This window comes from Chlamydomonas reinhardtii, chromosome 9, assembly GCF_000002595.2.
Source record: "Chlamydomonas reinhardtii strain CC-503 cw92 mt+ chromosome 9, whole genome shotgun sequence".
NCBI lineage: Eukaryota > Viridiplantae > Chlorophyta > Chlorophyceae > Chlamydomonadales > Chlamydomonadaceae > Chlamydomonas > Chlamydomonas reinhardtii.
This window is the reverse complement of record NC_057012.1, coordinates 619842-642041: the sequence shown is the minus strand read 5'-3', so window position 1 is coordinate 642041 and position 22200 is coordinate 619842. Positions and strand designations below refer to the sequence as shown.

The window sequence follows — 22200 nt, the reverse complement described above, 5'->3', positions numbered from 1 at the left end:
ATTTTCTGGGCTGCAGAAGATTGTTTATGAGGAGACCCATGGTAACTATACTGTAGAATTTCTCTCCCTGATGGTAAGTGTTCTTGCCACGCATACTTTTCAAACAGCAAGAGCGCTCATAACTTTTCATTTCTTCTACGGCAACGTTTACCTCTGCCAAGACGGGTGTTAAACCCTGGCCAGTCGACTTCCGACTCGCGCTCCTTGCGCTGCTGTTGCAGCAGGGGAAGGCGCCTTAACAGAATGTTGTTGATAGCAGCGGCAGGAGCCGCGGTAGCCTGGCGCGCCTTGGCCATCAAGGTTCGTTCGCGCGGAGTGCTGTTGGACCAGAAACCTTCGCCCAGAGGGAGTAGGAGTAAATGACTTGAGTTAAGGCAGGTCAGCGCGCTCAGCGCACATGTGGCGAGGACCCAGCGGGACAATCCAAATTTGTCCGGCGAGGGGCCTCGCTTTGAGCGCCCTGGCTCCCGCAAACTGCAGGCTCGCTCTGGTAAAGGAGTTGTAGCTGTTACTCAAGATGCGCTTGGTAAGGATGCGACAAGTCAGGCGCAAACAATAGCCGAGCTTGTCGATTTCCGTGGAATGCTCACTTCAAGCCTTGAAGCTGGGGAGCTTGAGCATGACATCGACGCTGTCAACCACGCCCTATACTGCGGCGAAGAGGCTCTGCCCTGGCTCATGGAGCTGCTGGTGAGGCGTGAAGCCTGGGACTTGGGCATGTCCTTGAATTGGCTCGCGGTGGAGACGCGTCCCTAGCCGCGCTCTTGCGTCATCGCGATGTTCTGCATGATATGGAGCACCGCCCGGGGCAGGTTTCCTTGGGCGGTGCGGTCACCACAGCATTGTCGTTCAGCCGTTGGTGACAGGTTCGGCGACGCACCCTGAACTCGCCGGCCCCAACGCTTGCAGGAGTCGGACGACCAGGACACCTTGAGCGAAGTCGCGGAGATCCTGGTGAGCGGTTGGGCCCTCGGAGCTGAAGTTCGCTGCGTCGCCCCGGCACACACCGCACGCAGGCTCGAGTTGCATTCCGGCCCCACCGCTAACTCCGCGCGTGGATTACCGTACCCCCATGCAGGCCCTCTTGTCGCCCTCCCGCCGCGGCTTGCAAGGCTGCATTGTCGAGGCAGGCTCCGTGCGCCCACTGCTGGACTTGCTGGCGTCGTGGTGCGCCCCCCCTGCCGCTGCAACCCCGCTGGCTCCCGCTGACGGCCAGAGCGACGGCACCTGTGACACCAGCAGTGCGGCCACGGGCGCACACCCGCCACTTACAGCATGGAGGGCGGCGCCGCACGTGTTGGCGCCGGTGCTGCGGACGCTGGTAAACCTGACCAGCAACCCTCGCATCGGCAATCCCGTGCGGCAGGTGTGAGGTGCTTCTGTCATGCTGTTCTACGGTACTTACTAAGCGGTTAGCACGGGCCCTGGCTGAAGACGAGGTGGTTCTGCAATGCTTTGGTCTGCCAGCGTGTACCAAAGCCCGGTCCGATGAACAGCCCGCTTCTGGTGAGATGGAAGTTAGTAACGCCGCCCCACCCAACCTCTCGCCCTGCAGGCGGTGCTGCGGCACAGCGGCGCCGTGGACGCCCTGCTGCTGCTGCTGAGCCCGCCGCAGCCGGAGCCGCAGCTGGAGCCGGTTCCGGAGCCGCAGCTGGGGCCGGAGGCCTACGCGGCAGGCTGCAGTGGAGAGGCTTCCGCCGCTCACAGCAACAGCAAACGCAACAGCAATGGCCCTAGCAGCACCAGCAGCAACAGGAGCCACTGGCAGCTGGCGGGCCTGGCGGCCTGGCTGGTGGCGCACCTGTGCGGCGGCCCGGCGGGGCAGATCGCGCTGCAGGCAGACCGCGGCGTGGTGCCGCTGCTGGTGCGGCTGGTGCGGGCGGCGCGGCGGCGCTGGGAGCAGGTGGCAACGCAGCTGGAGCAGCAGATGCACCAGCAACAGCAGCAGCAGCAGCAGCAGCAGCAGCAGCAGCAGCAGCGGCGGAAACAGCAAGTACAGATGCGGCGGGAGCAGGGGCGGCTGAAGGACGGACAGCATGAGGCGGCGGCCGCGGAGGTAGAGGAGGTGTCGGAGAGCGGGGTGGAGAGTGGGGCTGAGGCAAGCTGCGGCAGCAGCATTGGCCAGAGCGAGGGCGACTCGCGGAGAAGCAGCACCAGCACCAGCACAAGTTGCAGCAGCCGCAGTGGCAGCGTCGGCGAAAGTCCATGCAGCCGCAGCTGCCATGTCAGTGCCGGGGGCGCCAGCACCAGCGCCAGCACCAGTGCCAGCACCAGCACCAGCACCAGCACCAGCACCAGCACCAGCACCAGCACCAGCACCAGCACCAGCACCAGCACCAGCACCAGCACCAGCACCAGCACCAGCACCAGCACCAGCACCAGCACCAGCACCAGCACCAGCACCAGCACCAGCACCAGCACCAGCACCAGCACCAGCACCAGCGCCAGCACCAGCGCCAGTGGCTGCCGTACACGTGCTTGCAGCACCTGCGTCCCTGCGGGCGGCCGTGCCCATGTCTCTTCAGCCATCCTCGCCCACGGCGCCTCGTTGGTACACACAGCCTCCAACTCGGCCCTGTGCGACATCGCCGCGGCGGCAGCCGCAGCGGCGGCTTCAGCCACGGCCGGGGCTGGCGGTGACTGTAGCAGCGCCTCCGCCACCGCCACGGCAGCTGCTGCTGCGGCGGCTGAGCTGCCGTACGTACTGGCGGCGCTGCAGTACAGTCTGATGGCGCTGGTCAACGTCACGTTTGACCACAGCGCTAATCAACGCGCCGCCGCGGTGGCAGGCGCGCTGCAGGAGCTACAGCCGCTGCTGGCGGCGCTGCTGCGTCCAGGCGTGCTACTGCCGGTTCAGGGCGAGGGTGGGAATGAGAACGAGAGCGAGGACGGCGACCAGCCCCTGCTGCAGCCGGACGCATGGAAAGGGTACGGTTCCGGGCCCGAGGGGCAGGAGGAGGAGGAGATGGGGAAGGCCGAGCACGAGCTGCAGCGCAGTCAGCAGGATCTGCAGTTATGGCCGGCTGCAGTGCGGCTGTGTTGCCAGGGAGTTGCCAAGTTTGGGGTGTGGCTGCTGGCGCACCTGTCCTCGAGCGACCCAGACCTCAAGGTGGGCGCCTGGGTGGGCGGGCGGCAGCATGGCGGGCGGCAGCATGGGCGCGTGGTTGGGCCAGGCCAGGGAAAAGGAGCAGGGGCGGGGATATGTGCCTGTACACCCGCTTTTCAAGGGGTCCGTGGCATTGTCTGCCTAACAACCTGTCGGCCTGTTTCTTGTGCCGTACAACACATGACACCCTCAATACACCTGTGCCGCACAGGCTGCTATCACCGGCCCCGGCTTCGCCTTCGTGCCGCAGCTGCTCGTCTTCCTCACCATGCAGCGCCGCGCCCGCGGATCCGCCGCTCCTGCTTGTCCTGCTGCTGCAGCCGGCACAGCCGCTGGCACCGCTGCCGGCCTCCTGCCTGCCGGCGCCTGCTGCCCGGGCCTGGTGGTGGTGCAGCAGTATGCGGCCATGTGTCTGGTGAACCTCACCTGCGGCGTTCCCGCCACAAAGGCGGCGGTGGCGGCGGCGGTGGACTGGGCCGGCATGGGCAATCTGCTGACGTGGCTGGCGGCTGCGGCGCAGGAGGCCGCGGCATCAGAGGCGGCGGCAGCCGCGGCGGTGGCGGGTGGACAGGGCGGCGGCGGCAGTGGGAGTGAGGGTGCAGGGGCGGGTCCAAGTAGCACAGCTGCGGCTGGAGGAGCGGCGGCGCGCGAGGCGGAAACGATTGCGGCCGCGGCTGCGGCTGCGGCGCTGTCGGGTGGTCACCCGCAGCCGCTGCACGCGCCGCCGCCAGCCACCACCACGACCACCAACACTACCACGGCAGCGCATGGCTCCGGTTCCAGCGCGCCTACCGCCCCCGCTTCTGTGGCCACTGCAGCCGCTGCTGCTACCGCGGCCGCCACGTCGGACCTGCGGCTGTACACCACGTGGCTGATGCAGCACCTGTCGCTATCGCCACTGGCGGCGGCGGTCATGGAGCCGGGCTGCGTGGTGCCGCCGCTGGTGGCGCTGATGTCGGCGCCCGACGCGCATGTGCGCCTGCGTTCTGCCGCGGCCCTGGGGGCGCTCTGCTCCGCCGCCGGCAGCGTGGCCGTGCCTTCGCAGTCACAGCCGCAGCTGACAGGCTCTCGGGACGCGCCAGCAGCAGTTGCGGCCAGCGGCGTCACAGCTGCAGAAGCGGCGAGCCCAGCGAGCAATAGCGCCAATCCTGCTGGTGCAGCTCCCGCCATTGCCACAGCTGCTACAGCAACCACAGCAGCCGCGCCTAGTGCTGTGTCGCACACGCTGGTGTCTGTGGGCGCCCGCCACCGTGCCGCCTTCCTGGCGGCCGGCGGCGTGCGGCAGCTGGTGGCGGCGGCGGCGCGGGAGCGCGACCCGCACCTGCTGGCCTACCAGATGCTGGCGCTCAGCTCGGCGGTGGGCGAGGACGACGCGGCGGCGGTGGCGGAGGCGGTGGGCGCGGGCGCGCTGGGGGTGCTGGAGGTGCTCCTGGCGTCAGACGCCGCAGCCTGCATCGTGCCGGCGGCGGAAACGCTGCAGGCGCTGGCTAACGCGGTGCGCTGCGCTGCCGCCGCCTCCGGCGCCTCCGGGGCCACGGCCGGGGCCACGGCCGCGGCCGCGGCGGCGGACGTGCTTCCTCGCAGCCTGCTGGGCCGTGTGGTGGCGGTGATGCTGACGCACGGCGACCCGCGGGTACGGGCGGCGCTGAACGAAGCGCTGGGTGCGGTGACGGCGCTGCCGGGGGTGCGGGAGCGCTACTGCGCCGTGTTCGCGGAGACGCTGCGGGACCTGGTGAGCGCCGCGGAGGTGGAGCTGCGCGTCATCCCCGTCAACTGATGACGATGCGGTTGGAAAGGATTCAGGAGGAAGGCATTTGAGCCGGAACGGCGGCTGGGCGCCGTGCACAAATGCTATGTTAGAACTGTGTGCTTCTATGTGTGCGTCGCGCGGTTGAGCCGTTCATGCTGCACGGGTTTCCCGGGCATTGAACGGGCCACGACCCCATGTGCAGCACGTGTGCGGAGGCTTCGGATAGGCTTCGTCGATAACGGCTTCTCCTTTGTGTCTTGTTTTCCTTTCAACCTGTATGAGTGTAATTTTAGAAACGAGGGCCGGTACTGTGAATATACAAGGAGCGTTTTGGTACCATTGCGACAGCTTCCGCGTGTTACGAGTTGACAAGAAAAGATGCGTGCATGCCATGGCTAACGTGTGCGTTTCCCGTGACTGCATGCGCGAGAGGCGCTCAGATTGATGAGCTGTATATGGAAAGTGAGACGCCGCCCGTTTTTGTCCTGGCTGGGTGCAAGAAGTGTTTTGATGAGAGGAAGACTCCCAAGCAGCGATGCAACCTTTATGCAGTGGGCCAGTGGAGTGCTCGAGTTCTGGGGCGGGGATTCCATCCTGGATGCGTGACGATGGGACTGCTTGATTGCATGGGATGCGATGCTTCGTATACAATGCCATGGCACCGGCGTAGTACGTGCAGATGCTGCTGTACATTCTCCTATATTTCCGGTCCGGCTGATTTTGCTTTTGCATGCTGCAACGTAGCTCGGAATGTGCCATATTTGGCCCACTTTTGGCCCAGACCGCTACAGTGCTTCCTAGGCGCCCGCACTTGACAAAATATTGACATATACACTATATATGATTATTGCACGGGTTGGGGATAAAAAGGGTGCGCTGGGCGAGTGGATTCTGGGGACCGGGTTTTGGGGGGAAAACTGAGGGGCGACCCCAAATTGGCCCACCGGGCCGCGAGACGTTTTGGTCATCCCTGCCGGCGATTTGCCGATTTCGATACCCTATAGATGTCATATGAGGATTGTTGCAACCGTCCAGGTAGGATTGGGAGTGTTCTGGGTGCACATCGCTCCTTAAATGCTCAACATGTTGTTTTGTTTGTCGTCTGCAGGCGCATTCTGGCGTGCACTAATCACTTAAGGACAAACATCAACAGATACTAAATGCGCAGACCAGTTAGCCTGCAGTCCGTCTGCTCCACACGCCATATCTCGCATAGGCGGTGTTTTGTTCCTAGATTTCATGCCGTCGAGTTATCTGCATACTAAGATGTAAGCTAGATAGCTTCGAGCCGAATTGGCGGGGTCCTAGCAAGCGCGACATTTGACATTTTGACTTCGGTTCTCGCTAACATTCACATCCAGAAACTGTTCAGAGACCTTTATGTATGTCACATAATGCCATTTCGATGCTATAGGGGCCTGTACTCATGCAGTCCCCAGGCACTCGCCGAAGTGGCATCCGCCGCACCGAGCCCGGCAGGGCCAGCCCTTGTTTGCCCATTCAAGCTCGCAAAGCTATCACTTACACGTAAGGGATAATTTATATGCAGAGAACCGGGTTGTCAGGCAGGCTTTCGAGAACCAGGGCGTGGACTCTGGCGAGTGGGCCAAATAATCGGGCGGGCGCGCGGGGTCGTTTTCGGGGACCGGTCGGGAATCGCCCTCTTACTGGCCTCGCAGTCCTTGGATAATCCTAATATAATATAAGCATGCAAAATTAAATCAGGCAGGCTCTGAATCCGTGCGGGCCAGCCGCACGGGCAAGTGGGCCAAATTGGGGTAGGCTGGCAATTAGGCACATTCCGAGCTACCCGCATTCTCTTGATGACGGCGGCGCAGCATGACTGTGGGGCATGGGCTGGTGAAGTTGTACCGCTTAGGTCTGGGGTTCAATGGGAGTGCCGCCTGTCATAGCGACGTGCAGAAAGAGAGAGCATTGCGACTGAAGAGACGAGAGTCAATAAATGGCCGCGTGCGGGCACCGCGCGGCATGGCAGGGCGGCGCCCGCTTGCATGCATGCACGGGTCTGAGGCATCCCAGCGATGGCGAAGTGCTGCAGCTTTTTGGGATGGGTGCATATCAGCAGGAGTGACTGACCGTGCCGCAAGGGGTACACGCATGTTCATCGGGTTTCCTGGCTTGGAATCGATAGCGATGATTTAATCACTGCAGTGCATGGGATACAATATTTCCAGCGGGGCCCTGAGATGATACTGATGGCAAAGCTATGATATGACGGTATCGTTGCGCACTACACCTAAATGTGCAAGGCTATGGGCTCTATGACTATGTTACAATCGGTGATAAGCACGGAAGAAAGACAGAAGGTAGGTAGGTAAGGATGATACAGCGTGGCGGCAAGGGGCCAGGCGCTACGGCAGGTGTGGCATTGCCGTGGCAACCAGTTGATGAGCTTTGACCATTGACGGGCGTTGACTTTGACTTAAGGGGCCGGCAACGTGGGGCAGGCTGAGTGTCAAGCTAGCTGTGTTTTAGGCCGGGATGGCACGCTGCACTGCGTGACCAGGGGCGCGACCCCGCGACATCACCACACATACGGTATGTGGAATCAGGGTGGGACGGTTGTTTAGGTGAACTTGCGAGTGGATGGCCCAGCGGTTGCGTCCAGCGTCAATGTGATCGGGCAGAGCAGCATGCCAGACCTGGCCCAACAGAGCGGGTTTGCCACCTGAACAGGTAATGTAACACGTGTTGTTTGTCCTGCCAATCTATTTTGCGCAGGGGTAATAGCACCCCTAGATGCCGTGCCCATGCATAAGTGAGGACCACAGTATTCAGGCATTTTATTACAATGCAATGTGCACCCCTGGACCACAGACCAATGTATGAACGTTACAATGTATGTTAAGAGTCACAGTGGCAACAGTACGGTATCATTATGGCGAAGCCAGTTACAGGTGACCACAGCCCACAGCTACGAACTTCAAGTCCACATGGCCAAGCTAAGCTCGACTTCAGATCCAGCTATGTGAATAGCTTGTAACAGCGACACTCATAGCTATGCCCGGCCAGATCACCAGCTGGGTCGACGACCCGCGGCTGCCGCCAAAGTGGGGGTCCGGCCAACATGTAACGCCTAAGCCAGCTGCCAGCAGCCTCCTGCCCCACGCTCCAAACATTCAATCACTCAGCTAGCGGCTGCGTGCCAGACAGCAACTTCCCAGTGGAGTTGTTCTGGCAAGAAAGTCTGAGGCTGCAAGCGTCTACCTCATCTCCCGGGCATAGCCGGGGTCGGTTCGTGCAGGCACGGCCCGCCATGCGTCCAGCCACGTCTCGCTGCCAAGCACAAGCACAGCCAGCAATCAACTAACAGCAGGGAATCCTCTAGCCACAATACTCCTCACTGCTGCGGCCTACCACAAACTTTGCTGTACTATGCGTGCCAGCAAAGACCACTAACCAGACACCGGCCGGCCTCAACCTGCGCGCCTGCGCCGCTTTTTTGGGCGACGCCGCGCTGTGCTCCTCCACGTACCCTTACTCGCCCCCTCCGCTACGCACGTACACGCCGCAACTGCTGGGCCCAGGGCCGCTGCCGCCGGGGCCCGGGGCCGCTGCGGATGCTGCTGCTGGTGGGGCAAGGCCCTCCACCACCACCGCCGTCGCCGCCACCGCGGCGCAGGGCAGCAGGCCGCGCTCTACCAAGCAGCATCTCCATCAGCGCGTGCCGCATGTTCGTCGCAGAGTTGGCGTCGCGGCCCTGCAGTGCAACGTTGGTCCGGAAACACCTCATCCCCGGTTCCCCCACCGTCCAATTCTATACCCGACAGACAATGTTGCGGATGAAGAAAGAAGCTCAACTCAAACACGGCGTGGCATACTCACCTGCACAGTGCGACCTTGCCATCGTCCTAGCCTCCTGATACGCATAACATCACACGCGCGCGTGCCATCGTGCCATCCTGCCATAACGTAAACCTGAACACTTTTGGCCGTAATTGTAGGCGTTCTACAATTTGGCATATACTTAGCACACAAACTCGTAGGGAACCACCATGCTGCCTACATACTACCGGACTACCCGGAGCCACGGTCTCATTACTAAGGCAGGCTGCATGACAAACCTTTGGGCAGTCATCACCAGCACATCCTAGCTCGATAGCCTAGAAATGGAACCATCTTTTGCGGGACACGAGCGGCGGGTCCTAGCCATTGGCTCTTCCCTGGCGTGGCAGAGCCTTGCCTCACGCAGGCACAAGCTCAAGGTTCGGCTCCGGCTGCTAGGTCTCCGACAGGCCCACCGGCGCGGCTGCCGTCGGTGCAGCATAGGCTGTGAATCCGGCGACACCGCGGCGACAGAAGGGGCACAGCACCGGCTTGCGACCGTCCTTGCCACTGGCCGCTGCCAGGCCGCGGCTCAGCGCCGCCGCACAGCCGCGGCACAGGCCGTGGCCGCAGCCGGTCGGCGCCACCTGCTTGGGCTCCGCGAAGCACACGCCGCACAGGGCGTCCTCGTCCTCCTCCTCGGCGTCTTCCGCTGCCGCCACCGCCTCCTCCACTTGCACCTGGTGCGGCAGTTTCGTCTGCGGCGGCTCCTCGCTCTCCAGTTGGTGCAGGTCGTGCAACAGCCGTGACCGCAGCGCAGCCGCCGCAATGGCTGCCAGAGGGGCCGGCCCGATGCCGCCCACACCTCCCAGAACTAGCTGCGCATAGACATGATCGTGCACACTGCTGCCACCCGCGGCAACGAATGACCCCGTCGCAGCGGCCGCCGCGGCATTGCTGCGACTGACCTGGTCCATTACAACCGCGTGCTGCTCCTCACGTGCCTCGCGCTGGCGCCGCGCCCAGCGCCGTCCCCCGTCCCGCTGCTCCTGCGCTGCCTCACGCGCCGCGCGGCTGCGCTCTGCCTCCTCCTCGCCTTGCAGCACCTCCGCAAACCACATCAGGGCCGCCTCTACGGAGCGGCCGGGGTGCAGCAGTGCTGCGAGTTTGGCATTGGCTGGGTGGTAGGCGGAGGCCACCTGCCAGGGAAACATGCCAAGGTCGTTGGCGCGTGTGCGGGGGTCAGCCACCCAGTGTCCGTGGTTGCTGGCGGAGCGCAGCGCCTGCGAGTTCGGCGATGACACACACAGAAGGTAAGGTAACCATAATTCAGGCGTGTGCTCGCACGCGTGTGATCCCAGTAGGTACTACTGCCCCTGCCTGCACCGTATCGCCCTGCGAAGCCTGCCCACATCGGTCACCAAGCGGGTCAGGCGCCCTGACAAAGCGCTTGCATAAAGTGAACCAATACATATGCATTGCAGGGACCCAGCAATGGACAGCCCCAGACGCCCATTGATATGCGCAATGCTAACACGCAACGCATGTCCTAAGCCATCAGCGACCACTTACGTAGTGGTGCAGGATGTCCCGCGCGGCGCCCAGGTTGCCCCGCACCGCCGCCATGTGCAGGGGCGTGGAGGCGGCGGCACAAGTCACCGCCACGTCATAGCTCTCGCAAGTGGAGGTTGCGTTCAGCGACGGGTCGTGCCGTAGTAGCTCCCGCAGAGCCGCCAGCGCGTCGGCGGCTGCGGCGGTGGCGGAGGTCGCGGCGTCAGCAGGGGTGCTTGCAGCCTCCGACGTGGCGGAGGGGTCGCAGGCAAAAAATGCCGCATAGTGCAGCGGCGTCAGGCCGCATAGGCTGCGCGCATCCACGTAGCGGCAGCCGGCTGAGGCGTTGCCCAGCTCGTGCTCAGGCGGCTGCCGGTTCAGCATGTGCGGAGGGGTGTGCGCCATGAGCGCGGCAATGCAGGCAGCGCTGCCCGACACTGCAAAGGGCAATGCACGAGCAAAGCACGTAGTGAATAGAGAGGTAGGGAGAGCACGTCAACCACGGCTGCATGCTGCAGTAGTGCAGCTGCAAGGCAGCAAGTAAGGTAGCAGCGATGTGAACAGGCAGAGTGCAGCAAGTCAGGTGGGACCAAGCACCGGCGGCCTGCCACTCACTCGCTGCGTAGTGCAGTGCGGTGCGCTGGCCGCAGCGGTCTCCGGCCCAGGGGTCTGCCCCCCGCTCCAGCAGCAGCCGAACCAGCTCGGGGCAGCCCGCGTAGCACGCGTACATAAGCGGCGTCTGGCCTGCAGGTAGAAAGGTGGGGCATACCGTACAGCAGCGCGTTGGTGTCAGGTCAGGGCTTGCTTGGGCTTTCAGCAGGCACTATGCCGTAAGAGCCCTGGGCACTGAGTCCAGCAAACAACTGAGCACAGCCGGCACCCCCAATCCCCACTCACCCTTGCAGTTGGCCATGCCCGCCGCCAGCCTCACGCCCTCAGCCGGGCTGTCCGGAAGCGGCAGGCCCGCGCGGCGGCAGTAGGGCGCCAGCGCCGCCCGCACCACCTCAAGCGGCGAGCTGTCCAGAAACGACAGCATCTGCTCCACGGCCTGAGACGCATGAAAGTGGTACGGGGTCGCGTTGGCAGCAGCAATATGTTGCTTCAAAGCCAATCAACCGACTGCTCATGTTCTTGCTGTTCGTGCTGTCCAACTTGCCCTCTGCAATCCAAGCCGGCTCACCTTAACCTGCTTGCTCTCACACGCCACATGCACTGGCGTCACGTTATGGTGTGCGGCAGTCCAGGGCAGCAGCTGTGCGGCCAGCGAGCCGCCCAGCCCTCCGCTCTTGCTGCCGGCGGCGGTGGGCTTGCTCAGCAGTGCAGGCTTCTCAATGAGTCGCATCAACACGGAGTGCTCATCGCCAGCCTGCACGGAGCGGTTCAGCGCCGCAGCGGGTGAATTGGCTCCCGTCATGCAGGAGGGGGAGGAGCCCATGATGATGATGATGAGGATGATGGCAGGCGCACGTGCCGCAGGTGTCGAGGATGGGGCTACTGGGTCGGAGCCAGCAGCTGCTGCAGGGAGCGAGGCAGGACTGGCAGGTGTCTGCGTGCAGGGTACAGGGCGGGGTTAGGCAGGGTTTGGGTTGGGACTTCGGCACGGAGGACGCCATCACATATGCATGGAGCCGAGCAGCTTGCTGCTGGAGCTGGCTGGAGGCTTGCACCGCAGCTGACCCTAGCTGACTAAGAACCAGGTGGGGATCGAATGGCCGACCGGTTGCTTCGATGATAGCTACCCCACGAACCTAGAAGGCCTAGGTGCGCGGACCTAGACACTTGGCTTCGTTTTCTTCATTGTTGAATCGCATGCTTATTCATTATTCTCGGCAACGGTCCCGGCCTGTCAGGCTGGTGTCGAGGCGGCTCGGCACGACAAGCGCGGCGACTCGCTCGCGTCTCCAGGCCCCTAGTACTGTGGCACATAGCAAACAGCAGTATGTATTCATCCGGGGAGGTAGGGGCGGGGGCTGTACACGCCATCTCCGCGTTCGGCCTCGCGACTTCCTATGACTGCCGGCGCGCACCTGATTTGGGCTATGAAGGAGGCCCTGGCACAACCAACAGCAACAGTCGTCAAAACCGCTAGGCTCCTCAGGCTCCGACAGGTCTCTGGCGATGACGGCGCCAGCTTCGTCTGCGCCGTCGCGATTTCTCCAGGGATGTTGGCGAGCGAAACTGGGCCTTGGTAACGCATTCGATGAAAAGGTTTAAATCCTAACACCGACCGAACTGATTTTGGTGGCATATCCCGTCGAAGCGGTTGTCGTACAGCTTCCATGCGCCACAGAACCGCGAGCGGGCAGGTTTAAGGAGGGCGTGCGATGGGAAGGTTCAGGGAGGGCAGGGGGACAGGGAGAAGCTTGCAGAAGGGGGGCCGTGGGGGGCCCACCCTGGAGACTCGTCTCGCGTGCAGACCCGTGCAGACCAGGCTGTCAACGCCCACCTGAGGCGCGGCCATGAACGGGTGAACACTGGTCAGTGTTGCCCAAAATGGTGCATGCGCTCGGGGCCCTGGGGAGGGCTGTGGCAGAAGACTTTCAGGTTCATCCATGTATGCATGCAAAGTTAGCGAACGCCTGTCAACATCGTTGCACATTTCCCGTCAGGACCTGAGGGGCGTTATCGACAGCAGCACAGGACTGCCCCCATGCTGTCCTGGCTGGTCAGGGGTTTGTTACAGCTGGCTTGACTGCGCCCGGCCCGGCCCGGTTCCGGCCGACCGGCACGTATGCCTTTTGGAAAGTTGTCTGGAGCCAGCAAGCCTTGTCATCATCGTCCTCTGTTTACCGCAGGTGACATAGGATGTGTTTTAAGCGTTTAGCCACGCACACAGCTGTAGGAGGGGGGGCCCGTGAGTCGATTATGGATGCGGATGTTACAGAGGGGACAGTCCAAGCTCCCGAAGACGCCGAGCCATCACATGCTATCAGGGCCCAAGTGAGTCGATTATGGGTGGAAGTCGCGGGGGCACGGCGCGCGACAAACAATTTTGGAAACGAAGCCGAAACACCTGGGATGCCTACATGGCTGGCCACCGCGATGCTATATTCCCATTCTCAGTTCACAATCATGCCATGTAAAGAAGCGCTGAGGCGCCAGCGGGGCAAAAGGCGAAGGTTGTGCCTAAGAGCGGCGGCATGGGCTGGGCTGCACGGCGCCGCACCTGAGCCCAACGCCCAGCCCAAACAATAGCCCTAATACAAGGCTATGCCTTGTGAGCGAGCTGCTGCGGCTCCACGACTGTCGTGAACACTTTGCCGATCGCCGTTTGGAATATGCCTCGGTTTGCAGTTTGCGCAACCACACTGCCGACCTTCCAAACTTAATATAGATAACTATCAAGCTGCCACAGCCCTGCCAAGCTAGCGGCGAGGCCGTCAAGGGACATTCTCAATCGGAAACGGTGTTAGGCGCCTGGCCTGTCGACGGTTGTGACCGGAAGCAACCGCTTGCTGTTCAAGAGCCACAGTAGTCCCTCCCAGCAGGTGCGAGCCGCAGGCGTTGACGGCGACAGGCGTTTGCCAGCGCATGGTGACGGGCCGCTGGAAGCTATGAGCGCGAAGCTCCCTTCAAAAACGCGGGAGCGCCAGGAAGCTAGCCCTGGGTGCATTTCAAGTGTTTAGTGCCCTTGGAGAGATGCACCGGCCCGCACAGAGGCACCGCTACTGACGTATCGAGGGGCGCGGACCCGCCAATTCGCAAATGTGACGGGCTCGCTCATAAAGTTGCCGACCCATTTGACGCGGCGCAAAGAACTCCAAATAAAGAACATCTACAGGATAAGTAAATGTCAGCACGAACAGCTCTCACTAGATCTCCTCTCGGTGTCAGTCAGCCAAATCTGCTCTCGAACACGCTGCATGCGGCCTCCCGGCCACCGCATCCAGTCTCCCAATCATGCTGACCCGCCCATTCCCATCGCACCGCCAACAGGCGACTCGAGTATAACTGCACAACTTTGAACTTCTTGCTGGAAAGTGGAGCCAGCTACCGTACACCGGCCGCCGTCGCTGCACGGACACTCCAGCCCGCCGGCGCATAGCCCAGGCCCGCTGCCATGGGCTCCTCCCATTCCTGCATGGTGGGCGCCGCCTCTCCCGCAGCCCAGCTCAGTCGTTCGCTCCAGGCCGGCGACGAGCACTCGCTGCTGCTTCAGCTGGCGGAGAAGCCCGCACTGCTGAGCAAGCCTACGTGCGGAGGAGGCAGCGGCGGTCTGGGTGGCTCGCTAGCCGCACAGCTGCTTCCCTGGACCGCTGCGCACCACGGCCTCACGCCACTGCACCTGGCGTGCGAAAACAAGCAAATCAAGGTGAGGGCCTATGCGACAAAGGGATGAGCCAAGTCTTATGGCGCCAGCATGCAGCAAGGATGTAACTCAACATGCTGCCGCTGCCGGCCTGGCCGCTGGAAGGAAAGCAGCACGGCCTTCTCTCAATTTTCTTGCTCAATTCTGCACTCCCGCTTGCTATTTGCTTGAAGGCCGTGGAGCAGATGCTGTCGTTTCTGGACAGCTCGCCGCTTGAGGTGGTGCGGGCGGCGCTGGCGCCCTACTGCCGCCGCGCGGGCCTGCCGCTTCCGGACAGCCCGGCTGAGGGCGTGAGGCTGGCGGCGGGCATGGCCAACTGCAAGGGTGAGTGGGGATTGGGGGTGCCGGCTGTGCTCAGTTGTTCGCTGGACTCATCAGTGCGTAGGGCTCTTATGGCATAGTGCCTGCTGAAAGCCCTGACCTGACACCAACGCGCTGCGGTACGGTATGCCCCACCTTTCTACCTGCAGGCCAGACGCCGCTTATGTACGCGTGCTACGCGGGCTGCCCCGAGCTGGTTCGGCTACTGCTGGAGCGGGGTGCAGACCCCTGGGCCGGAGACCGCTGCGGCCAGCGCACCGCACTGCACTACGCAGCGAGTGAGTGGCAGGCCGCGCATGCCTGAATTGATACGTGCACTGACTTACCGCGCCGGCTCAATGCCGCTGTGCCTACGCACGGTCCGCCACTTATCAGCGGCAGCCCAAGCGTTTGCGCTGTCGTACCCGACTGACTTTGTACTTTGCTCTTTGCCTTGACCTGTGCAGTGTCTGGCAGCGCTGGCTGCATTGCCGCGCTCATGGCGCACACCCCTCCGCACATGCTGAACCGGCCACTCCCGCGACCGGGCAGCACCGGCGCCTCAGCTGGATGCCGCTACGTGGATGCGCGCAGCCTATGCGGCCTGACGCCGCTTCACTACGCGGCTTACTTTGCCTGCGACCCTCCGACCACAACCATCGGCGCCAACAGCCGCCCTGGCTCGGTCTCTGGCTCGGCCCCTGTCTCCACCACCGCAACCGCCGCCGACGCGTTGGCGGCTCTGCGGGAGCTGCTCCGGCACGAACCCTCGCTGAACGCCGTGTCTACCAGCGAGAGCTATGACATGGTGCTGACTTGCGCCGCCGCCTCCACGCCCCTGCACATGGCGGCGGTGCGGGGCAACCTGGGCGCCGCGCGGGACATCCTGCACCACTACGTGAGTGGTTGCGTGTTGGTTTGTGCGTGACTCATGGACATTAGCTGCGTGCTGTACTCTTATTTGTGCGTGGAAGCGTGCGCGGCATGCACTTGCTTTGACTGCTGCTTTGTCCCTGGAGAGCACGTGCTCTTCATGTATGTCAACCACCTCCCGATGGACATCTACATCGCTGTAGCCTAAGCCTTGCTGTTCTCGCCCCGCATCTGCAGGCCCTGCGCTCCGCCAGCACCACGGGGCACTGGGTGGCTGACCCCCGCACGCGCGCGGACGCCGCCCGCCAATTCCCCTGGCAGGTGGCCTCTGCGTACCACCCGTCAAAGCCCAAGCTGTCGGCGCTGCTGCACCCCGGCCGCTCCGTAGAGGCAGCCCTGCTTTGGCTGGCAGAGGTGGAGGAGGAGGCCGCGGCGGAGCGCAGCCGCACGGCGCGGGAGGCGGCGCAGGAGCAGCACATAGGAGGCCGGCGCTCAATTCGGCGACAGAGGGAGCTGCAGGAGGAGCAGCACGCGACCGTCATGCAACAGGTCAGTCGCAGCACTGCCGCAGCCGCAGCCGCAGCGGCAGCACGGTCCTCCGCGGCAGCATCGGGAGGCGCCGAGGACAGCAGCGTGCACGGCCGTGTTTATGCGCCGCTGGTGCTGGGTGGTGTGGGCGGCATCGGGCCGGCCCCTTTGGCGGCCATTGCGGCGGCTGCGCTGCGGTCACGGCTGTTGCACGACCTGCACCGACTGGAGAACGAGGAGTTGCCGCAGATTAACCTGCCGCACCAGGTGCAAGTGGAGGAGGCTGTGGCGGCTGCGGAAGACGCCGAGGAGGAGGACGAGGACGCCCTGTGCGGCGTGTGCTTCGCGGAGCCCAAGCAGGTGGCGCCGACCGGCTGCGGCCACGGCCTGTGCCGCGGCTGTGCGGCGGCGCTGAGCCGCGGCCTGGCGGCGGCCAGTGGCAAGGACGGCCGCAAGCCGGTGCTGTGCCCCTTCTGTCGCCGCGGCGTCGCCGGATTCACTGCCTACGCTGCACCGGCGGCAGCAGCAGCCGCACCGAACGAATGGTCTGTCCGAGCCCTAGCGGCACAATCAAGCCGTGTGACCTAGCCTGAGGTGTTGCAGTGGCTGGCTGCAGCGCCCTTCCGTCGCAAGGGCGTTGCAACATATGCAAGTGTCTGCAGCGATTGAGACAGACGCACGCCGGTGATGTATGGATGGCAACAAGCAAGCTGCTGTGTCCGTTTGCGTGCCATCCCCCTGCTGGATGTCTTAGGAGCGAGGCTGGATGCTTAAGTGGGAGGCAAGCTGCATTGCTGTTCAAGACGTGCTTATCGAAGCATGCTGCTCAACGTATTGCTGTTGTCAGCATCTATCAATGCTGTAGATCAACTCAACGGTTGTCAAGTCCATGAGATATTGTTCGGATACTGTTTGTTGGTTGTGGGACTGTGTGTGGGTACATTGCAGGTGCTTTGGGTAAATTATGCGGGCGGGATTTGCTGGGCACCCCTATCTATTGACAAGCTGACAGAATGCTCATGTACGTGCGTGTACGGGGCCGCGCGCTGTTGTGCTGCCTTATCCTTACAGTAGATGGACTGCTAGCAGATGATAGACCATATCTGCAACACGGTACTACTACACACGCTCATTGGAGATGAGCCACGGGCTCATGGGCGCAGCCACATTTTGTCGGCGGCCAACCATCCTCGCCTTAAACATAAGTGCCTAGCAGTTGGGGTTACGTGGCTTAGATAGGTTTACAACATGCAGACGTTTGAAGACTTGGACTTGCTCGCCATATGGTATGGAGTGCTTGGAAAGCTGCTAGGTACTTTCAATCAGTAGTGCGTTCACTTGAGTTGCGCTTGCCGTGGATTTGGAAAGGCCATACGTTTACAGCGGCCATTTCTGTGCGGGACGGCGGCTCCTTGCCAAATAGTACGACGTCACAGGCATGGCTGGTGGGCTGCAAGACTTGACAGGCATGCCCAGGAAAATAAATCTGACTGTGCGTGAGGCCCACGCGTACGAGTTTCGGCCGAACGACAATCACGTGATCACGGCGGGCCCTATTCGTTGTGCAGGGGTATGGACCGCTGCAAGTTGCATGGCCAATAAAGCGAGGGCGGCGCCCAAGGCGGGGTGTCAGCCCGCGGAACGCTCCATCAGCGAGCAGTCCATCCAGCACATTTCTAGGTAGTGCTTTGGGTTGGCAACCCCTGGTGCTACCTGAAGCGCCTATACGTGTGCAGTAGTGTACGGGGTCCGTTGATTATTGGCATTCTTGTAAATGGGTTCCCCTGTTCTTACACTGTAACTGTACAATTGTACCGCCGGTGCATCACAGCATAGCGTAACTGTAGCTCCGTGCTGGGTGAATGGGGTCGCCTCCGAACACGGCCCGTGGGAGCGCGCGGGGACGGCGGTAGGCACAGGGATGGCGGGCGGCATCGCTTGCAGGCAGTGAGCAGGTGCGTGGGGGTTAGTTCCGCTTTGGGATATACCCCATGTTATAAAACGGAAGAACTGAACGAGAAGGGACAGCCTGAACAAGCAAGGATGCTCAGCAGCACGCACCGAAGTCAAGAGGGACCATCTCCGGCCCGAAGGGAAACCGCCGTGCCCCCAGGTATCTGCCGACCTTCACAAACCGTACATAATGCGTTCGGCGGACAACGCAGCCGGGCAAACCACATCCCACACCGGCGGCGCCAGCCCGGCAGGCGGCTGCACCAGCCAAAGGTCAGCATGCGTGAAACACTCATCCCCGTACTCCGGCACGGCACCTATCCATGGCTATGTTCTCCCGCAAAGCCCGCGCCACATACAATGCCAAACCAACAAGGAGGTGGCTGCCTTATACGCCACCGGCTTCTATCTTCTCAGACAGAAGTCCAGCTAGACCGCATTTGGTCGACGTTGTGTGGTCTGCGGGGGATAGTAAAGGAAAGCAGATGCGTGACCAGATGCCATGCAACGCAAAGCCTCGACACGTTGTGCGCCCCTCTACCAGTCTTGCGACAGCTTGGCAGCATGCAGATTGCGAGCGGCTGCGGAGGGGCTGTGATGAGCGGACGGGCGCTGGCGGGTCATCGCTCCCCCACCTTTCTCCTCCTCCGCCTTCTCAGCTTCGTCTCGGCGCCGCTTCGGTGCCATGGCTTGTCCGGACGCGTCCACTGGGGGTTGCGCTCGGACCAGGAAGAAAGAGGCGTGAGAGCGAGCCGCTACAGAAATGGACAACGGTGACAGGCTCTTTATGACGGCTCGACGTCTGCTGTGTCTTTGTAGCACATTTACCACGTACAGAAGTCATACTGCGCAAACCAAAAACGGTGCCGGCGGTCCCCATCACAGCCCATCACGCAACATGGCCAACCCGCCTTCGCATCGCCCCCTGCGCATTGACACATCCATGCCCCCACGGGCGCGCACTCATGCATGTGCGCGTCCTCGCCAGCAGGGTAGCGAGGGAGCCGTTCGGCGGCCCACAACCTGCTCGCACTCACCCCATCCCGACCTCCCTGCCCATGCCGCTTCGTCTCCCCGCCCATGCCGCCGCCGCCCCATCTCGCACCGGGCCCATGCACCCTTGCCCCGTAACACTGCCGCCTCGCCACCTTTGTTCCTCTTTATTCCTTTATCGAGCCGCGCCCGGGATCCCATAGCCTTGTACTGCCCTGCTTCATTACTTCCACGACTTCCACTCATACTCGCCGCCTTGCCATCCCCCACATGTCCGTCGCGCCCGGCTGCTGGACGCTTCTTCCTGGCACTTCTTCGTTCGAGCCCAGGTGAGTATGTTAGTATAGCTTTGCAACTTATCGGGCGACGGGGTCCGCGCGCGGCTCGCACTTCTGACATGACTTCGGAGCTGCTCTGGACGGCTCCCTGTGGCCATTCTCCCACTTCATTCAGCGCCCACAAACGGGCCAACGTGTCGGCGAAGGCTCCAGCGGCCTGAACCGCGTCCCCTTTTGGCACATACAGCAAGCGTTTAGCCCGCAGCGCGGACAGTGGGCAAGGACCCAGTTGCATCATCTTTATTTCCCGCCTTCACGGAGTACTCCACCAGGAGAATGGGCGGGGCCCCGTCTTGCACCCACCCCAGTCTCCGGGCCACCTGTGTAAGGGCCCCATCCACCGCCCGTTGCACGTCTCAGGTCGGTAGTGGCATGTAGCGGCGCGCCCACGAGCCAGCCGAGCCTCCCGCCCCGCCACTCCCAGCCGGCGGGGAGCAGCGCTACCGCCACCGCAAATAAAGCGGTCTGCAGGCTGCAGGGGTGACTCAGGCCCCACCATCGGGCACGGCAGCACCCTCTGGGGACCCCACCAAAGCACAGGCCGCAACACCTTCAGATACATGTCAAGAATCGCCTCCCCTACCCGAGTGACCCATCCCGCACCACAGGTGTAGGTTGACCGCACCGCCTCCAGCTGATCACGCGCCTGGCACCCACACAGCCACCGCCTTCTTGGGGCAGTGACCCTCCTTGATTGCCGGCGGCGGTCGGTGCAGCAGGTTTCAATTGGTGCAGGGTCAGGCTTAGTAGGTCGAGCGGTGCAGGGTTCAGATTCGGGGTTTGATTGCAGGTTCGGGCCGAGTAGGGTCAGGGTCAGGTTCAGGGTCAGGGTCAGGTTGGCCCGTGCAGGCCCAGTTCGGACAGTCCCTGGGTGGACAAAAAGGCCAGGTCCCACGTACAGGGGCCCCGGCAAGGCAAACAAATCTGCAAAAGCCTTACCAAAAGTCCGACCATTCTCATCAGTACCGGATTCCCCCACAGCGGCACATGTGAAACACCTACCGCTACGCAGTACTCCGGCTTGCCCCTCCCCCCTCAGGGCGCTCCATGCCGTGCGCCCCGGAATGTGGTGTGGGGATGACGAGTGGTGTGGAAACGAATGCGTACGTAGACCAGAGCGGACGGCGGAGTGGGATGGGGTGGGGTGGGATGGACTGGCGGATGGTGGAAGTATCATATAGGTCTGCTGGGGGCTGCGAGCAGCCATACTACCGGTCACGATATTGCCTTCGGTAGCTCAGGGCGCCTCGGGCTGGGGGTGGGTAAGTGAGCGGGGATGGGGGCTCGGACTCAGCGGGGGCACGGACTCAGGGTGTGGAAGCCAGCGAGAAGCGGCGCGAGTAACGCCGATGTGCTGGGTGATGTGCGAGCAGAATACAGAATGCGGCATTCGTCATTATGGGGAAACTAAAACAGGTAGCGCCAACCTTTTGCGCCTCGCGCTTTCACGCGCAATTTCCGGGATCCTCCAACGCGTCGATTCCTCCGTCATGCGTCCTTCCGTGCCGGGAGCCTTGATTATCGATACAATTTGTGATATATTGTATGTTGCGCTGGAGCTCTAATGCAAACGCTGCGCTTGTGCGTTTGCCCCGCTCTGGCATAGGGCTTGCGTTTTCATAAAGTTACGCTTTGCAATACATACATAGAAAGGCGCATTATTTGCACGACAAATTTCGCTGCGCTCGGGTTTCAAGGTTATAACTCAACTCAAAACTGGAATAACCGGGAGGGCCCCGCTGCGGGAACTCGATGCGACCGCAATGGCTATTGCCCCTCCCCCTTCGGGGGAAGGGGCAAGCCAACCCAGGGCCCCGGGGCGGGCGGCACCACCAGCGTCACCGGCGCCAAATGAGCCGAAGCGCCTAACAAATGCAAAAACGGCGCGCAGCCTGGGGCGAACGGTTTCTTCAGAACGCGCGAGTCGCCGCCCCGCAACAACAGGCACAGCGGTGTGGCCGCCGGGTGACAACTACGCAGCCACGCCTCCGCCACCTGCGTCCATGGCGGCACAAAGGGCAGCAACCCAGGGGGGGGGGTAGAAAGCTCAGATTCTTACCCCATGCTCAAAATTACAGAGCTTTAGGAGAGCATTATGCACGTACTTTTAGTTTCTTAAGGGGGTGTCTGGTGAGGAAGTTCTGGGCCGGCAAAGTTGGGGGGTCGGTCCTCGTCCCTGGGGGTCCGTCGGGTTTCGGGAGCCCATCCCGGCGGATTTCGGGAAGCGCCCCACAAGCAGAACTAGGGGCCAAACGTAGCAGTACGAGGCTCATATGTGCACGTTATGACGTAATAAGCACAAACAAAACGTGGGACGGCTAAGTTGCGCGTCCGGGCGTGGACATGTCGGGACATGTCTCCACATTCAACACATGCGCACTGACACAGCTTGGCTCTGAAGCGCTGGTGCGCTCGAGTTCACGTCTAACAAGGCTGCCGGTGCACATTGTCCATTCGTCACGCGGCAGAGAGTTGAGCGCGGGGTGGTCTGGGTCGAGGGGATTTCCATGGATAGGATCCCCCGGTGACCGAAGTCTCAGAACAGGACCGCTGATGACACGGAGTGATAGTGCTCGTCAAGAGGAGTCGATTGACACCACTTTGGTATTAAATGGAGGGGTTTTAACCCCTGAACAACAAGGTTTTGTCCGTCGGGGGGTCGGTCGTCCCCTCAAGGGGGGGCCCGGGGGATTTCGGGGCATGGGGTCTGGCA

The 22200-nt window shown here is 62.3% G+C and overlaps 3 protein-coding genes across 3 annotated transcripts; 2 read left to right on the top strand and 1 right to left on the bottom strand.

Moving 5' to 3' along the window:
* The first annotated feature begins 78 nt into the window (after window positions 1–78).
* Window positions 79–7574, top strand: CHLRE_09g403350v5 (uncharacterized protein). The gene is made up of 6 exons (XM_043066112.1): window positions 79–300; window positions 481–690; window positions 910–954; window positions 1079–1366; window positions 1556–3109; window positions 3318–7574. The coding sequence occupies exons 1-6, from the start codon at window positions 244–246 to the stop codon at window positions 4881–4883; spliced, it is 3720 nt and encodes a 1239-aa protein (XP_042920755.1). The 5' UTR covers window positions 79–243; the 3' UTR covers window positions 4884–7574.
* Window positions 7575–7651: 77 nt separating this feature from the next.
* Window positions 7652–12408, bottom strand: CHLRE_09g403400v5 (uncharacterized protein). Its single transcript, XM_043066114.1, has 6 exons — window positions 12221–12408; window positions 11374–11739; window positions 11091–11241; window positions 10809–10937; window positions 10215–10630; window positions 7652–9925 (listed from the first exon to the last, which is right to left on the bottom strand). Exons 2-6 carry the CDS (start codon window positions 11605–11607, stop codon window positions 9098–9100), a joined length of 1758 nt encoding a protein of 585 aa, XP_042920754.1. The 5' UTR covers window positions 11608–11739; window positions 12221–12408; the 3' UTR covers window positions 7652–9097.
* Window positions 12409–12998: 590 nt separating this feature from the next.
* CHLRE_09g403450v5 (uncharacterized protein) lies at window positions 12999–18016 on the top strand. The gene is made up of 6 exons (XM_043066117.1): window positions 12999–13681; window positions 14130–14505; window positions 14676–14826; window positions 14973–15101; window positions 15270–15700; window positions 15913–18016. Exons 2-6 carry the CDS (start codon window positions 14254–14256, stop codon window positions 16789–16791), a joined length of 1842 nt encoding a protein of 613 aa, XP_042920753.1. The 5' UTR covers window positions 12999–13681; window positions 14130–14253; the 3' UTR covers window positions 16792–18016.
* The last annotated feature ends 4184 nt before the right edge of the window (window positions 18017–22200 follow it).

Excerpts from the sequence above, each read along its gene's own strand:
- CHLRE_09g403350v5 (XM_043066112.1), top strand. The coding sequence starts at position 244 with ATGTTGTTGATAGCAGCGGCAGGAGCCGCGGTAGCCTGGCGCGCCTTG. Across the intron at positions 691-909 it reads CCTGGCTCATGGAGCTGCTG|GAGTCGGACGACCAGGACAC; the intron begins GTGAGGCGTGAA and ends CAACGCTTGCAG. Across the intron at positions 3,110-3,317 it reads CGAGCGACCCAGACCTCAAG|GCTGCTATCACCGGCCCCGG; the intron begins GTGGGCGCCTGG and ends TGTGCCGCACAG.
- CHLRE_09g403400v5 (XM_043066114.1), bottom strand. The coding sequence starts at position 11,607 with ATGACGGGAGCCAATTCACCCGCTGCGGCGCTGAACCGCTCCGTGCAG. Across the intron at positions 10,631-10,808 it reads CGCACTGCACTACGCAGCGA|TGTCGGGCAGCGCTGCCTGC; the intron begins GTGAGTGGCAGG and ends TGCCCTTTGCAG. Across the intron at positions 9,926-10,214 it reads GGGACATCCTGCACCACTAC|GCGCTGCGCTCCGCCAGCAA; the intron begins GTAAGTGGTCGC and ends CCGAACTCGCAG.
- CHLRE_09g403450v5 (XM_043066117.1), top strand. The coding sequence starts at position 14,254 with ATGGGCTCCTCCCATTCCTGCATGGTGGGCGCCGCCTCTCCCGCAGCC. Across the intron at positions 14,506-14,675 it reads GCGAAAACAAGCAAATCAAG|GCCGTGGAGCAGATGCTGTC; the intron begins GTGAGGGCCTAT and ends ATTTGCTTGAAG. Across the intron at positions 14,827-14,972 it reads GGGCATGGCCAACTGCAAGG|GCCAGACGCCGCTTATGTAC; the intron begins GTGAGTGGGGAT and ends TTCTACCTGCAG.